At 41.0% G+C, this 16,631-nt stretch overlaps 1 protein-coding gene across 6 annotated transcripts in view; it reads right to left on the minus strand.

Annotated features, from left to right (window-relative positions):
- The window catches only part of rapgef6 (Rap guanine nucleotide exchange factor (GEF) 6), a 96,080-nt gene that overhangs the window by 22,282 nt on the left and 57,167 nt on the right, over window positions 1-16,631 (minus strand). For 5 of the 6 annotated variants that reach the window (XM_072661689.1, XM_072661690.1, XM_072661687.1 and 2 more), the window contains 10 exons: window positions 15,338-15,496; window positions 14,341-14,493; window positions 11,796-11,960; window positions 11,431-11,538; window positions 10,788-10,991; window positions 10,484-10,592; window positions 9,926-10,169; window positions 4,819-4,976; window positions 3,638-3,652; window positions 1,564-1,804 (listed from right to left, as the gene is read on the minus strand). In XM_072661689.1, coding sequence (XP_072517790.1) covers window positions 1,564-1,804; window positions 3,638-3,652; window positions 4,819-4,976; window positions 9,926-10,169; window positions 10,484-10,592; window positions 10,788-10,991; window positions 11,431-11,538; window positions 11,796-11,960; window positions 14,341-14,493; window positions 15,338-15,496 — 1,556 coding nt within the window. The remainder of the gene's footprint in view (window positions 1-1,563; window positions 1,805-3,637; window positions 3,653-4,818; window positions 4,977-9,925; window positions 10,170-10,483; window positions 10,593-10,787; window positions 10,992-11,430; window positions 11,539-11,795; window positions 11,961-14,340; window positions 14,494-15,337; window positions 15,497-16,631) is intronic. The other variant, XM_072661688.1, reaches the window with a different exon arrangement.

A 16,631-nucleotide genomic window follows, 5' to 3' on the forward strand; every position in this document is an offset into this window, starting at 1 on the left:
TGATTTGCTGAGATGGCGGAAATCGTGACGCTGTCAAGCATGAACAGAAAAGAGGGACTTGTCCATCAGTCGTGGATGCAGACCATATACCATAAATTACTAAAATCGCTTCTTTCGTTTAGGAACTACGAGTCGAACCTATATGAGCTTGTTGGCTTTACACCACTCCAGGTGATGCACGGCATTACGCATGATGAGCTTAGAGCTTACTGGCTTTAACCCCTTAGACCCTGTGTTTAATTTTATTTATCCCTCTCACATCTGTTCCATAGGTCCAAAATTAGAACACTGTAGGACTCCACAAGATATGCTAAACCTTCTACTAATGCTAATACTTTCTACACTAGGATTAACAGCTGAAAAATAAAGGCTCTAAGGGGTTAAGCAACGATCAATGATGTTGACTCGAATACATTTCATGTGTGAAACGTGCCCACTTGCTCTGAATTAACTAATAAGAGATAAAGATGGCTTCATTTCACTTGAGCATTTTTACCATTTATGATGGCCATTTTAGCCAGCCGGCCGATTTGTTGTGACTAGGTGTGCAGAACTGTGCTCCCGCCAGTATTAAGTTATCGGATATAATTTCACACTTTGTTTTTTTTTTGTTTTCATACGTGTTTTTATTGTTAATGGTTGGCAAGTTAATTAACGTTAGCATGCTAACAGCACCAAAAGGGAGGATTTTTTGGTGACCAGGCTTTCAGTCCGGTTCTGAAATGTCTAAACCATTGCTATTCAACCACTAGATGGCTTTCTAGTTTCTAAACAGCATCAAAAAGCATCCAGGGTTCAGTACTTGGGGGGGGGGGGGCACCAGACATGCAGTCTACAGGGAAGCACCCCGTCAATGAAATGATCATTCTAGCTAGCTGTACTCAGTCTGCAGGAGAGGGGAGACTAGAGAAAGACGTCCATTTTTAATAAGGGGCTTGAGGACATGGAAGAAAGTAGGAGATAAGAGATTTCCATACAAGAAAGAACAAAAGCCACTGTAAGACAAGCTGTCTAAGGGGATTGTAAGCTAACAAAAGAATCTCTGTTCACTGTCAGAGGATAAGCGATACAGATATGCTTTAATCGAAATATGCAACCATCCTATTCCATCGTACTTGGTGACCAAACATATATGAAACCACTGGTGAATTCAAATCGATGAAACCAAAGAGCTTAGTTAGGCATCAGGTTTTATCTAGGGCTCCATAGGATCTCCAATGTTCAATTTTCCTTTCTCCAATCTGCCTAGCATTAGCTTTTAGGCTCCAGTTGGCCAGGCTCCCATTTCTGGTCCACCTAGCATTTTAAGGCTACAATCAGCCATTTTCCCTATTTTCGGTCTTCTGTATTTTAGCCTCCAGTTATCCATTCTCCCTCTTCGGCCCACCTAGTGTTAGCTTTCAGGCTCAGGTCAGCCAATCTCTTTTCTCTGGAGCAATGTCACAAAGCTGGTTAAGGATCTGGCTAATAAGTACTGTAACCACTGTAGCTTTGGTCATGGTACCACTTTTGTATGAAAGTTCAAATTCTGGTAGTCCAACAACCCTTCTGTTCTGATCTTACCTGCCATTAAGCTGGATACGGTCAGCCAGTTTGGAGAGCTGGTCTGGTAGCCGCCGCTGTTTGGTAACACCTTCTGGACTAACGGAAACCTCACAAAGGGAATAGGTCTCAGAAGCAGCGATGAGGCCAAACTCATTGACCACGTGCGAAACCACATCCTTGGCAGTGGTGTCTTTACTGATGATGATGTAGCAGCTCTGCTGGTCCGCCTTAAAGACGCGGATTACTTGGTCGGGAATGTCTGTTGGTGGGAGAGAAAAAAGAATGGCAAACAAATGTCAGAGAGGAGATCCGTCTGACTTGGTCACTCATCACCATTTAAATTAAAAATTTTATGAAAGTGACTGAAAGCAAATAAAAGCAAATCACGAACACACTTCATGTACAGTATTTGATATATTTCTGCACACCTTCTCTTACGCATACTAGGCAACTCCAGCAAATGTTTAAGTAAAGCCTTTGGCGCTCTTGTTTAAGCCCTGCTAGGCAGTGTACACTTAAGCATGGCTGCTAACAATGCTGTGGGTAGTCCAACGAAGCGCTGATGAGTCAGAAGCAGCCAGAAACAGTATGAAGGCTGAATGTGTGCTAGAATGCCGATTCCTTACATTTCCGTCAACTGCTGCAACAGTCGGACATTCTTAATGTGGCATACAGTGGAGCCATTCACAAGAGCAGTGGGCTCTGTGCGGTCTCTCGGTCATCAAGGTTTGCGGAGAGCTGTTAGAGCCTTACTGGCTCTAAAATGAGCTAGGGCTAAGGCCAAATGGGCTTTCATTAAAGAAACTAGGGAATGCTTTGCACTGAAAGAGCTGGAGCCACCTATATGGCGTTTGGCTGACGCTCTTCTTCAGAGTGACTTACATTTGAATCATCTTACACATATAGGAAAATGTAGCATTGCCCAGCTGGGGAATCGAATCCTAGTCTGCCACGGAGGAGGCAGTGTTGTTACCCACTGTGCTACACCCCTGTGTAGTGCTTAAGAGCCCAAAAGCAGTATCCTAGTGGACCAGGGTATTGAACTCGTAACCCCGTGATCAATAATCCAGTGCAATTACCATTGAGCCACTTGTCAAATTTAATTTATCCTATGCAGGGATGTCTGCTTTGAACAATCTTCATCAATGCTGAATTGTTGGGTCTTATGCTTATAACGCCAACTCATTTAACCTCCTGAATGACCGTCCCTGAAGGGCAACTCAACACAGGGAGTTGGCGGTTGGAGAAAACTGGAAGGTGTTTCTTTAATGGCAAGATGGCCAACACACGAATACAACGAACCCAAACGGCACATTGGAAGCAGGTAGAAAATGACATGGCCAGCTTTCCAGACCAAAATAAGCCTATGCTGCAATTGTGGGTATAATCCATGTACAGCAGCCTAATGGGTGTAATGATTTAAATATGTATTCGATCCATCCGTCCATCTTCTAGGTTAGGGTCGCAGTAGCTCCGGAGCCTACCTAGAATAATTAAGCACAAGGCGAGAATATCTCCTGGACAGGAAACCAGTCCATCGCAGGGAATCACACGCATCCATTTATTCACACCTAGGGACAATTTAGCATCGCAATTTAACACAGACTGTAAATTTACATGTGCTTTTGTGGAAAACAAAGCAGTAAAGTCTAGTGTAGCGAAGTGGGTAACAACACCGCCTTTCTTGTGACAGACTAGGGTTCAATTATCTGGGTTTTGGATCACTAAGCTGCCACTGTTGAGCACATGAGCAAGTCTGGTGTATCATAGTGGGTAACTAAATAGTCTTTCCTGTAGCAGACAAGGGTTCAATTCTCGCAAGACCCCAATAAGGGTCTTTGGGCAACATACTCCTACCTGTGCAACTGTGCACCTGTGCATGATTCAAATGTAAGCTGTCGTGGATGTAAATTTCAGTGCAGAGTTCTGTACATAAGGAAAAGAAATTGTGTGAAATCCGTCACCCAACAGTGTAACTAATTCATTCAGATAGTTACACAGTGCAAGTCCAAAGTATAACAAAATGACAAAGCATTCAGACCTCTGAGAGTTAACAAATAGAGTTCACAGTTGACAAAGCGCTTGTACTCACAGTAAAAGCCAGCAGCTGGAAGGGCAGGAAAAGGGGACAGCAGTAGGGAAAGAAATAAGAGAGATGTTGGAAAGACGACAGAACAGAACAGGACAGGACAGAATAGCAGGCTTGGCCTTGTGCCATCACTGAAAAACAGCTCGCTGTCTCTCTCGGTCACACTGCAACAGTTCAACCAAACATCTGGTTACAATCTAGTGCGTGTGGCTAGCCACACAAAGAACTTTCTGATCACATGCCCCCTGCTCAGTGCTGTTGCTAGACCCGTTTCTTTCCTTCACATTCCAAAAGTCTTCAGTCTAAAATGCTAATGTGGCCAAGTGGGAATGAATGCAAATAACTTACTGATAACTAAATAGACATGTAAAGAGATAAACACCCCCCCCTTCGGCTTCTCCTGTAAGATGACGGCAGGTCAAAGTCAGTTGACTTTAAAACGAGATAGTTAGATTAGCTAGTTATGTCACTGTTAACGTTAACATTAGCAGGGTTGGTGTCATGAACAGGGACATAAGTCATGAATAGTCAACACAGCACAGTTGCAATGTGGCTGTTTTTCAGGGGTTGGCCTAGCACCCTTAGTTCCAGCAAAGGGAAATTTTAATGATTCAGCATACTGAGACTTTTGGACAACTGTATCCTTCCAACTTTGAGGAAGTAGTTTGGTGGAAGGCCCTTTTCTGTTCCAACATGACAAGGCAAGGTCCCACAGAGCCACACCAAAGTCCTGAAAGGCTTTCCAAAAGAGTAGAAGCTCATACAGCTTCAAAGAGGGGGCCAACTCCATATTAATGCCTATGCCTAGTAGGTGTAATGTGTATGTGTCCCAATGCATTTGCCCATATAGTGTATCAGCATATAGAACTGGAGCTTTCTGTGTGCCAGCATGTTTTACCATAATAAAGCATGTTGCAAATCATATTGTTTACCTATCAAAACAAACACGAATGTGTCCCATAACCTCCATTTTTTACATATCTACTTCTGATGGTTGTGTAGGTTTAAGAGTACCAGCAATAAAGGGTTAAAATAGAACACGGACTGACCTCCATTCACTTATGGCAGACTGTATATCAGATAGCTGCGTGAAAATAGGATGTATGCAAGGATATGAAAGGATATGAAAAAGAGGAAGCCTTACTTCCTTGAATCAGAGTTGAACTGAAAGTGATGGGCCTCACCTGAGGGATTGGAGAAGTCAAGCACGCTGGTGGCCGGCTGGAGCAAATCGGGGCTGCTGGACGACAGACTGCCCGGGATAGGCATGATGGCCACACTGTGTCTGCACTGCTTGGTTCCCACAATGCTGTCGTCCTGAGACTGGCCCACACCTCCATCACTGAGAGAGAGAGAGAGAGAGAGAGAGAGAGAGAGAGAGAGAGAGAGAGAGACCAAGATAGTGTTAATGCACAGGTCTTTCATTTTCTTCAGACTTAAAGCATGCATGTGGTAGCCATTTAAGTGGCCTGGGTTGGCCGTCTCGCAGTAACACACACAATGCATTCACATAGCAGACAGACTCGTAAATGGGCAACATGTCCGGAATCATGCGTCACAAAAAAACAACACATGGAAAAACAACAAAATAATTACACACATACACTCACTGAGCAATTTATTAGGACGACTACACAAATACTTGGTAGAACATCCTTTCTCTCCCAAAACAGCCCCAGTTCTTCATGGCATGGATTCCATAATATGTTGGAAACATTCCCTAAGAGATATTGATCTATGTTGAAATAACTCCTGCAATTCTGGCAGATCTTTCAGTAGCACTTTCATTCTGCGAATCCCAAAGATGCTCTGACGGATTCAGATCCGATGACTGGAAAGACCACTGAAGAAACACTAATCTCATGGTCATGGTTCATGAATCCAGTTTGGGACGGCTTTTGCTTTGTGACACGGTGCATTATCATGCTCGGGGTAGGCGTTAGTGCCCACTGCAGCCTCAGCTTTCTGTCCTTGGCTGACAGAACACAGAACCCCATGCGGCCTTCAGCTGCTGTAGCCTGTCCGCCTCAAGGTTGGATGTGTCGTACATTCTGAGATGCTTCTCTACTCCCCACAACTGTACAAAGAGTTATACTTTAGTTACTGTAGCCTTTCTGTCAGCTCCAACCAGTCAGGTCATACTCTGTTGTGTTGTGAAAAGCCCAGGTGATCAGCAGTTCTAGAAATACTCAAACAGTCATGCTATGCTCAAAATCACTGGTTGATGTAAACATTACTTGAAGCTGCTGGCACTTCATCTGCATCATTGTATGTACTGCCACAACATGATTGGCTGATCAGACAACTGCATGAATAAGTAAGTATGTGTACAGGCCTTCCCAATAAATACCTCAGGGAGTGTACATAGGAAACATGGCATCAAATACTCTTATTGACACAGTCAAATGCGGGGGGTCTCAAAAGAATAAGCTGTGTTGTAACCCGTCCTTCTTTAGTAAGGAACAGAGCTCTGCCTCTTAAGGGGGAACTCTTTTGTGGCAGCTTGGAGCACTACACAGGCTGTAACCTTTAGATAAATTGGTGCATGAGGCTGCAGAGTATTTTCAAGAAAAAGGCAACTGAAATGTATCACCAAGGTTCACAACATGTTTTCTGCTGATCGTTGCCACAAGAGCTGGCCTTTTTTGTGTGGAGGGTTTTTTGAGACAGTAGAAGTTGTTAATTTTTTTTTTATTTAACAATTGTAACATTGTTTGGATAATAAATAAAATGACAAATTCAGTGTTGGTGGCTTTTTAATTACTATTACTAATAGCAATGAATTAATATAACGTCTGAATTTTTGTTTATGGTTTATCAGCTGAAATCTGTATGAAATATTATAGCTGTACATACACCTATTTATCTGAAAACAAACAAACAAACAGACAAACAAACAAACAAAACAAGCTCTGGGTTGTTTTATTGTTTTAGTTTTCTGTTCGTTGCCTACTGTGGCAAAATCAACGGAACACATGGTGTCTTCTCACTTATTTCTTTAAAACTTTAGATGCTTTCCCCCACCCCCCCCAACCCAAAACTCAAAAAAGAGAAGTAAACAGAGAGCGTGACAGAGACAGAGAAAGAGAGGGACAGAGAAAGAGAGAGAGAGCAAGAGCGAGCTGATTGAGGGCATCTCTTACCCAAACAGTCCTCTGTGCATGTGAAGCAGTTGTAAAGACAGGAGACAAGTGACAGTGAGTGGAAAAAAAACAAACAAGCAGGCGTTAAGCAAAAGCGCTGAACATTCATACAGAGCCGACAAAACAAACACACAGAAACGCAGCGACTGATCCTGGCACGCCCGTGATATACTCAGCAGCTCAGCAGCACAGCAGCACGGCTTCTCAACCGCATCAGTGCCTGGTGTGGACAAAACAGCTTTATCACACAGATTAGCTGCGGGACTGGGAGTGACGCGTGAAGCGTGATGCGGGCGCAGCATGTGGAAGTTTCTGCTTTCTAATGGTTTTGGTGGGAAAGGATGGAATGTAGATGGTCTTACATTGACGATGTACAGCCGTTTTACGAAACGGATGACTTAATATTGTTCTTCTTAACATGATATATCAGAGAACACTATTTCTTAAAGAGTAACATACAATTTGTACATGGCCATTTTCACATGTCTGCATTGACATTTCCATTGAATATATCATCAAATAAATGTTTTTATCAATCCTTTATTATTTTCAGGATTCAAGATATATTTATTCAAAATATAAAAAAAACATCTGGTATGGTCTATAAATAAAGCACTGTTGCTTTAAATGACATCATCAAGAGGAAGTGAGATCTTTTGAGCCACTAGAGAAGCCAGGCCCAATTTTTTTACACTAGCAATGCAAAGGGAATTCTGTTTCAGATTGACTAGCAAGTGTGCTAGCTTAGGAACGTGTCACATTTTATTGAAATGAATATACATTTATATCTATAATTAAAAATGACAATATTAAACGGAAATTTATAATGAAGTGGGAATATACGATTTTAGAGGATATGCATATCATTCATGTTGTGGATGTTTTTTTTAAGTGTTTACTCAATAAGAAAAGTTAAGAATTAGAACGCAACAACTGCACCATTTCCATAGAATGACTCTAAAGCTAAAATAGTGAAAATACTGTGGAAAACCGTGTGTTCTTGATTTGTTGGTTTAAAGAACTCAAATATGGTTGCTGACTTTTCTGTGAAATCCAGTGACTGTATGGATTTCACTGTATGGATGGAAGTTCCACTAGCAGCTCACCTGACTGACTTTAATAAAGGACTGATTAGATAAACTAAGGACTTTTTTCCCCACTGCAGGGCCAAAGAATTCTGTTACTGGCCTGCACCTATTAGACCGGTTACTGTTCCCCCTGCCAATTTGCTGTGTTGCTAAATCAGGACCAAACCAGTTCATTTACTCAAAAAACTAAACAAAACAATTAAAGCAACATTGTGAGAGAATTGCTATTTTCCTTTGCTCCTGGGCTCCCCCTACAGTTAGAAAGTAAATTCACTATTACGCCGCTGCTGTAAATGCATGTCACGTTTTGCGTGCCCGGTCATGGACAGCTGTAAACATGCATTTGTTGACAATCTGAGAGATTCAGAAGCAACATCTGAAGTGAAAGAAACAGGTGGACTGAGACGATATATTATTACAAGATTGTAAACACAAATATGCGCAGGGTAGCATTCTAGTCTTTGTTGCCCTAGTCAGATGGCACTATAAGATAAGATAAGATAGTCCTTTATTAGTCCCGCAGTGGGGAAATTCACAATGTTACAGAACATGGGTTCCTAACCCTGGTCCTGAAGAATTCTCTCGCCCAACACATTTGAGTGGTTCCCTGCTCTAACAACTTACCTTCAACTCAGAAAGGGCTTGTTAATTAGCTGATTAGCTGGATCAGGTCGAAATTTGACTTCATAACTTCACGTGATTTGAGGCATATGTAATGGCTAAGAGGGGATACTATTTTTATAATGAGCATTTTTTGGCCTCTTGAGCGATAGATAATTTGTTTGCCAATTACTGGAGATGACGAGACACCTATTCTTTTTCCTCTCAGAATGAAGGACAAAAAGAATAAATGGTCAGTGTAACCTTAAAGCACTCAGACAGCCATCTGTCCGTTCTTAATTATGCTACCGATGGCCTGCGGGATTTTGTTACACAGACCTCAATATGGCCGCCTTTTCCTGGGCCTTTTTCAGCTCATTGCTTTGCCACAATAGTTGCTGATGAAGCTTGATAGACTCAAATCAGAGCTGTTCAAACAGCCAGAATTCAGGTGATGGAAAAAGTCGAAGTCTGTATCCCATGGCGGGTTTCCATGGAGCTCAGTAAAGAAAATTGAGTGCTCAGGGACCAAGGATTGATGAATGCTACAGCTGAGTGAGATGTGAATGGAGTTGGGAGAGTTATGAGAATTTAAAGGCCCTCTGAAATGCTGATATTGCAAAACGGTACAATCTGTACACTTGCAAGAGAAAGCAAGTGAACCCTTTGGAATTACCTGGATTTCTGCATTAATTACTCATAAAAACGTGTTTTGCTCGTTATCCAAGTCACAATTATAGATAAACATAACCTAAATAAAATTTCAGTCCTGTGACATATTTTATTAAGCACATTGATTCCACATCCATAGAGCAGGTGAAGCTCTTTGTTAATGACTTTAACATGTAATTGACAAAAGGTGTTTCAATAAAGGAGTTGAGATTGGAAAATGCCTCAATGCAAACACCTTTCAGAAGACCTCAGAATATGTGTTACTGAGACGCAGGGCTACACAAGCATTACTAAAGAACTGGGTGTATGTCAATCCACTGTTAGAGAAACTCTCTACAAATGCAGAAAACTGAGGACTGTTGCTACTTTCTCCAGAAGTGGGAGTCCTGTTAAGATCACTCCAAGAGCACAGCAAGGTAGGAAAGAAACAGAGAGGGTGACCGCAAAAGATTTATAGAAGACTCTACATACAAACTGCAGCCCAAGACCACCCGACTGTTCCATAATGACGCAGAGAAAAAAGGAAAGATGAGCCAATAGTGGGACTTCTCAGCATTCTCAAATGCACAGTGCTGTTGCAGTGTTTTAGCACCCAGAGACTGGTATCTGACTTGTTAGCTGTGAAGGTACGCAGACAGACAACACACCAAAACAGCTGTACGAACACTGCATAAAGCATGGGATTACAAAGTGGGACCCTAAGAAACCAGAGCTGCTCTGTTTCACTGCAACTAGTTGGACTAAACAGTCCATGATAAGTGTTGAATGTATGATGAAGGGTTCCTTACCTGAAAGGTTTAGGAGGCAGGATGCTGAACCTGGTCTTTTCCAACATCTTGCGGATCTTGTTGCGGCCACCTGACACGGTGTTGGCCTTCATCTTTTTGTTGCTCTTGTTGTCGGTGGGGAACTCCAGATCTCCTGGCAGTTCAGCAATGGAGAAGCGGTTACCCTTCTTTTCCTGGATTTTGGGAATGTGGAGGCCGCCATTCTTCTTCTCGTGCCTGATGCGGTTCTGAAGCTCTTTGAAAACTAGAAAGGGAAATGTTTAGGATTATAATCAGTCACAGGCGCTTTGCAGTTGTCATGCGTTTTAGTTTCTTCTTAACTTCTTAATGCACATGTGGTCTTCTCACACTGATGCCATCACACTGAGTGGATGGCAATTTTTCTAGAGGGTAATTAGTAGGTACTAAATAATAGGTACTTATCTTTAAAATAAGTCTGGAGTTCAAGAGGTTACAGCATAATATAACATATGTATATAACAATATAACATGACTGTATCCAATTGCTGAAACTAGGGAGATATGGAGTTTGGTTTTCAATTAGCTAACTCAACATACCAAAGATATTGGTCTTTACAGTGAGGGAGAGGTGAGTGTTGTTCTTCAAAATATCCATAGCTTTGGTGTAGGAGATATTCTCAAAGTTCTGTCCGTTGATCTCCATTATCTGAGAAAGAGTAAAGAACAGCATGAGGTTAAGATGAGGTTAAGAGACAGCACAGAGATGAGCAGACAATCCAAATAAGGAAACCCAGCTCAGTGACCACTACGCTATTTTTTCCCCCTGCAGCTACTTCTCACTTGTTCCCATTTCATCAGCTAATAAGAGTTGGTGTAGTTTTTTTTTTTTTTGGTGCATTACCTGATCTCCGCGCTTCAGGCCGGCCTCTGCAGCCTTGCTGCCCACCTCCACGGTTTCAACGAAAATGCCGAAGCCTCTCTCGCTGCCGCCCTGCAGGCTGAAGTGGAGCGGTGACTCTCTGGAGGGCTTCTGCAGCGTGACTTGCCGCCACTTGGCTTTAGCTGCACAGGCTATGTTCAGCAAGCGCAAATGACCTTTCATTTTCTGAAAGCAACAGAGGAGTTACACGGGGACATGTGAATCATCCAGACTTGTATGCTGTTTGAGGCGAACACACCGTCATGCAAAAAGCTTAAAAATCCATTTTTGCAGTTTTTCCACTTTTAGAATACATACATACACATGACAGTTGTTCTTAACATTGTGACAAAATGATGAATGGACTAACAGAAATGCTCCAAAATTCTTTTTACACTGACTTCAACTAAAAGTTCAAATTAATTTTTTTTTTTTTTTTTTTTTTTAATAGTAAATGTATGGATCAATATATTCATACAGATCTATTTGCACTATGAAAATCTGTTCCCATTTACGTTAGCTGAATAGTTAAGTGTATTGACTTGCACTGGCCAGATCTATTGTAATAACATTTTTGACAAGGTCAATAACACACCACTTTCAACTCACTGAAATGGACTCTTACCGCTTCATCCAGCAACTTCTCAAAGTTCTCTAGGAACTGCGTCATTGAAGGGTTGCCTTCAAAGTCGTTAAAATGATTGTTCACCCATAACAACACGATCCGTGTAACCTGAATAATAAAAGAGAAATTCAGCATTTCAGTTGTCAGTTCAGTAACGATTGTTCAAAATCTGCTTTAATTTGAATTCTACGACTTAATTAGATATTGCGAGATGATAGAATAGGTTTTAAAGGTTGCAGTACTTGGGTAAAGAAAAGCATTTTGGTGTGCTGTTGATAAAATTCATATACATACAGTTTAAGTTAATATTGAACAAAAAAATTATTACTGTGAAATGATTAATGTTTATGTCAAGAACCACACACCGTATCTCTGAGACTGTCCACTTTAAACCACTCCAGTAGCTTCTTTCCCACTTCCATGGGACTGGACAGAAAGGTGCGGTAGGTAAGAAGGAAGTCTTCGATGTAAGTCGGGTCTACCACAGAAGGCTCCTCCACTAGATGCATGATCAGCCTCTCTGGAGTCCCCTAAGACACACCACAGCAAATAAATTGTAAAAAAACTAATTGATTTATTAATTGATAATCACAAAGAAGCAGCATGGTTAATGACGGACCTGCATTGTATTTAAAACCCAATGGCCCCACTATGGCCCAGGGGTTCGAATCTCAAGCCCTGCCGCCTTGCCGTCAGCGGCGTGAGTCCTAGAGAGTTAAGCTAACCTTAACTAACATTAACATTGGCTGGCACAGGTGTCTGTTAGCTGGTGCGGCGGAGCTATAAAAGGCGGGTTAATTGGCATTACCAAACTTATTTTTTAAAATAAATAAAGTACTAGTAAAAAGTAAAGATATTACAGCTTAACATAAATACAAAAAAAGAACCTGTGACTTTACATCACTGATCATTAAAATATGAGAGCCTGGTATTATTTCTAGTTATTATCCAACACATATTTTGATAAATCTGGTGAAGAGCTTGTAACTGAATTGAATAACTCTACATGCTGGCTGAGAGTTTCCAAAGGAAATCTCGAACCAGGTTTGTTTTTTTAAACTGGCTCACAAGCAGGTTTTGTTTACCTGCTTCTGTTCTAATGTGATCTGGAGTTAAACGCTTAACTGCAGAGACATTTTGAATAATGCACTTGGGTGCCTAAAACCATAAAACAATGCTGTTTATATGATGTGTCACTGACACACCACATGACATACCACTAGCAAAAGTGTGGTAAACAGAAAACATAGTTTCTTTTTGCTTTAGAAGTTTACTAATACTTGTCAATTTTGAAGAGTGAGTCGGAGGGGAATTTTAGTAATTACAGAAAGTTCATGGAGGGGGGTTTATGTGGTTTCACTACTACCTGTAAGAACTTGAAAGGCAGACTCGATTTGCATGAGGTCCACATGACTGTAGACCAAGTTAAATCCAAAGTTTCATCAGAAAATTGAATAACCATACAACTTGTTTTCTTTCAGTTTGATGCATCATGTAAACAGTGTTCACATTTCAAAGCCTAATGTAACATGCTAATATAATACTAGTATTATTAATATTAGTGCCCTCCATATACTGAAATTAAGTAACAAAAGACAACCTATTTCAAAGGAATTGCTTTTGTGATGTCACTACCATTGCGTTTCTATACACACCGATCAGCCATAACAGGTAAAGTGAATATTAATGATTATCCGGCTACAACGGCACATGTCAAGGGGGTGGGATCTACACAGCACGCGTTAAGTGAACAGGCAGTTCTTTGAAGTTCAGGAAAAATGGCCAAGCATAAGAATCTGAGACACTGAGATGGGCCAAGCATCAGCATGCATTGGTCAGTAACTACTGCTGAACCGGAGTTGTGCGTGCCCAAGGCTCATTGATGCACTCTAAAACCACCCACTCAATGTATAGGGTTCAGAATAACCTTCACAGGACTGTCCAGATAATATTGTCAAATACAAACATCTATATTCACTAGAAGATACACTGCCAAGCTACTGACAGCAAACAATTCACAACAATTGTAGAGAGAGAAAGAGAAAGAAAGAGAGTGTAATAGTGAGAGTGTGTATGTTAGCCATTTTGAGGGAACTTCTGTATTTAGAAAGCTCATGTTGAACATGCACTCCATTGAAACTAGAGGATCAGAAACTAATGCAGCTGCTTTAGACATGAATCACCCACACAAACCACTGCAGGCTAGCAGAAGACGTAAACCTGTAAACATAGCACAGTACGTGAACACAATACCAAGCAAATGGCTCCCTGAGCGAGGCCACAGAAGAACCGCTTTTGGTTCCATGAAGAGCCTATATGTCCATAAAGAGCCAAAAGTGTTTTTTCTTTGACATCACTCAAAACTCATTTGAATCAGCTTTATTTCTAAGAATGTACTCAATCAATCTAGGTATAAGGGGTGTAATGATTTGCAAAATACACAATTTAACATGATACCAAAGTGACTTTATAATATTGTGATCCTGACTATGTTCCCCATGTTCTGATATTAATGTCTCCAATTTCGGTTTTATCACAGCATATATAAATGGAAGAAAATGGAATACAAATGGAAAAGATTCTGCCATAGCCACCTTTCAGGTTGCATATTTACTAATTTATGAAGTGGGATTCATGATATAAATGAAAAACATGTATTGCCATTTCTTTCCATTTCATTCATCATTTGAACCCTGTGGCTGCTCCGTACGCTGTGTAAATAACTCTGGATGACTAGACCAATAAAAATGTTCAGACATTCAAAGTTAAGAACTTATTTTTTCCTTTTCCTGTAAAGTAACCCTTCTGGAGATACATGCTTTAATTGGACAGCGATGAGCATCAGCAGACGTGCAATGAAGTATGTTTACATCACCCGTTTAGTGAAGCAGTTTGGCAGAATGGCCTCACCTTAATGACGATGTGGCCCTTCCGGGTGCCGCTGCGGTCCAGCTCGCGGTGTTCCTTCACCATGACGATCTCGCCCTCCTCTTCCACCTTGTGCGTGTTCTTCTCAACATGGTTGAGGATACGCCAGTAGTCCTCTTGGGCGATGCACACAAACTGGTCCACAACAACATGAGGCAGGCGGGTGAATTTATAGTACAGTAGAACATTGCTCTTCACCACGCACGGACACTCAAACAGCAGCACAGTGGAGTCGTGGTGGCACAGCATCTAGAGGCCTCGCACAGAGATCTGGCCTCACTGGCTTAACTAAGACACTGACTCTGACACCGCTAATGTTGTTAGAGGAAGTGAAGCCTTGCGTTATAGAAGCTGATGGGTCGCAGAAGCCAAGTGACTTTTTCTAAAACCTCAGAGTTCACTGCTACCTTCCGTATGGCTATATTAGGGCAATATTTCCATGTGATCTGACCGGCGACTTGGGATTTTTCTTTAGTGGTATATTCGCCTGACTGCAATTATTTGAGCTGTCTGCAGGTATTTTTAAACTTTCTAGCACTCTTAATCAAATGTTTACATTGCAATGAACAGAATTTAAATTAAATAAATAATATGCACAAATCAGAAAAGTATTAGTATTTATAGACACGGCGAGGGTCTTATGAGGACAAATTAAAGTCATGCAAAAAGATCAAATATACTGAGAAAATCAAATATAAGTACATATTGATAATACATTTCTTTTTTTATATACGAGAAAAACAGTCAATCAATTTAGGCTATAATAAAAATAAAAATGCTTTAATATTTTTGGCTGTAAATGTTTCATATACAGTATGCAGAAGTGCATACCACACAAGATGGAAGGCTCCAGGACTTACAGAAGACTACAGGCTCGAGGTTACTGTACTAATTTAATCATTGGCGTCAGAGTACATCAACTGCACTGAGGTAATGCATCGGAATCGCTGGATTTTGTTGTAACGGTAAGCACCCTTACCTGGCAGTCGTCTGCTTTGGTGCGCACCTCCCCATTCATGTACTGTTTGTCCAGGGAGGCAGAGATACCGAAACTGTTCCCCATACAGAGGATCTCTGTCCGACTGTCTCCATGACCGATCTCCACAGAACCGTTCAAAATCACATACCATTGGTCCAACTGAAAACACAATTCATTAGTAATAAAAGTATTACTAATACTGGTCTGAGACATAAGAAATCAGCTCATAATCTGAGACTCTTGAATGAGAACGGGACCTAGACAGTGACAACCTAGATAATTTTATATTTATTTACTTATACACTGATGTATTTATTAACTAATTCCAACAAAATGCACCACAGAGCGCCAAACTCCATAACTCCTCCCTTGATGTGTGACACTATGGTTCATCTGTGAAATACTCAATAATTATACTGTTCATATGTAAAATAATTTTAGAGGTGCAATATTTAAACTGCTTTACACAGCATGTTCTATTTATGATAACAGTTACTGTCACTTTGCCACTTTATTATATTCATATAATTTATAAACAATGTACATATTTAATTATTTTTCTTATTGTTTTATTTTTTCGTTTATAGAGTGTTTATTTATAGTGTGTTTATTTTATACAGTGTTTATTCTTACACAGACAGTTGCAACTAGTAACGATTAAACAAAAAACTGTTCTTGAATCCTGCCAGCACTGTCATGCACATCTTTAGATACAGGTCTAGTAAGTAATACCCTCAAAGTTTTCCATTAGACAACAGGAAGAAGTTGCTTGATCTATTTGTATCTGTGTGTGAGTGTGTGTGTAAATGTGAGAAAAGGTCTTAACCTTTCCCCCTAATCTGGCACACACTTTTTTTACAGTCTCTTGTTAGTGTTGAGCCTTCACTGGCTCTGCTGACCTTCACTGAAAGCACAAACACATACACAGTATGCCAAGCATGCTAATGTGTCTATCACATGTGAAGTGATGGATCCAGCCCTGTAACTGCCCATCAAACAGCAAGCTAGCATTCACCCCGGTGCCCTCTCTCTCTCTCTCTCTCTCTCTCTCTCTCTCTCTCTCTCTCTCTCTCTCTCTCTCTCTCTCTCTCTCTCAGATAAAAATATACCTCTGTGTTAAGAAATTGTTGGGGGTTTTAGGGGTGTGGGGGGGCAAGGGTTTAGACTCATCTATGTGGTGCAGGCTTGACTGGGCAGCCTCTGGTGGATTTCATTTCGCTTTGGCATATAACTTAATTAATTAACCTCCTTCAAGATTGACTGAACAGTGCGCAACACTACTGTTCTGAAAGGC

Source organism: Salminus brasiliensis, chromosome 18, assembly GCF_030463535.1.
Source record: "Salminus brasiliensis chromosome 18, fSalBra1.hap2, whole genome shotgun sequence".
Taxonomy (NCBI): Eukaryota; Metazoa; Chordata; class Actinopteri; order Characiformes; family Bryconidae; genus Salminus; species Salminus brasiliensis.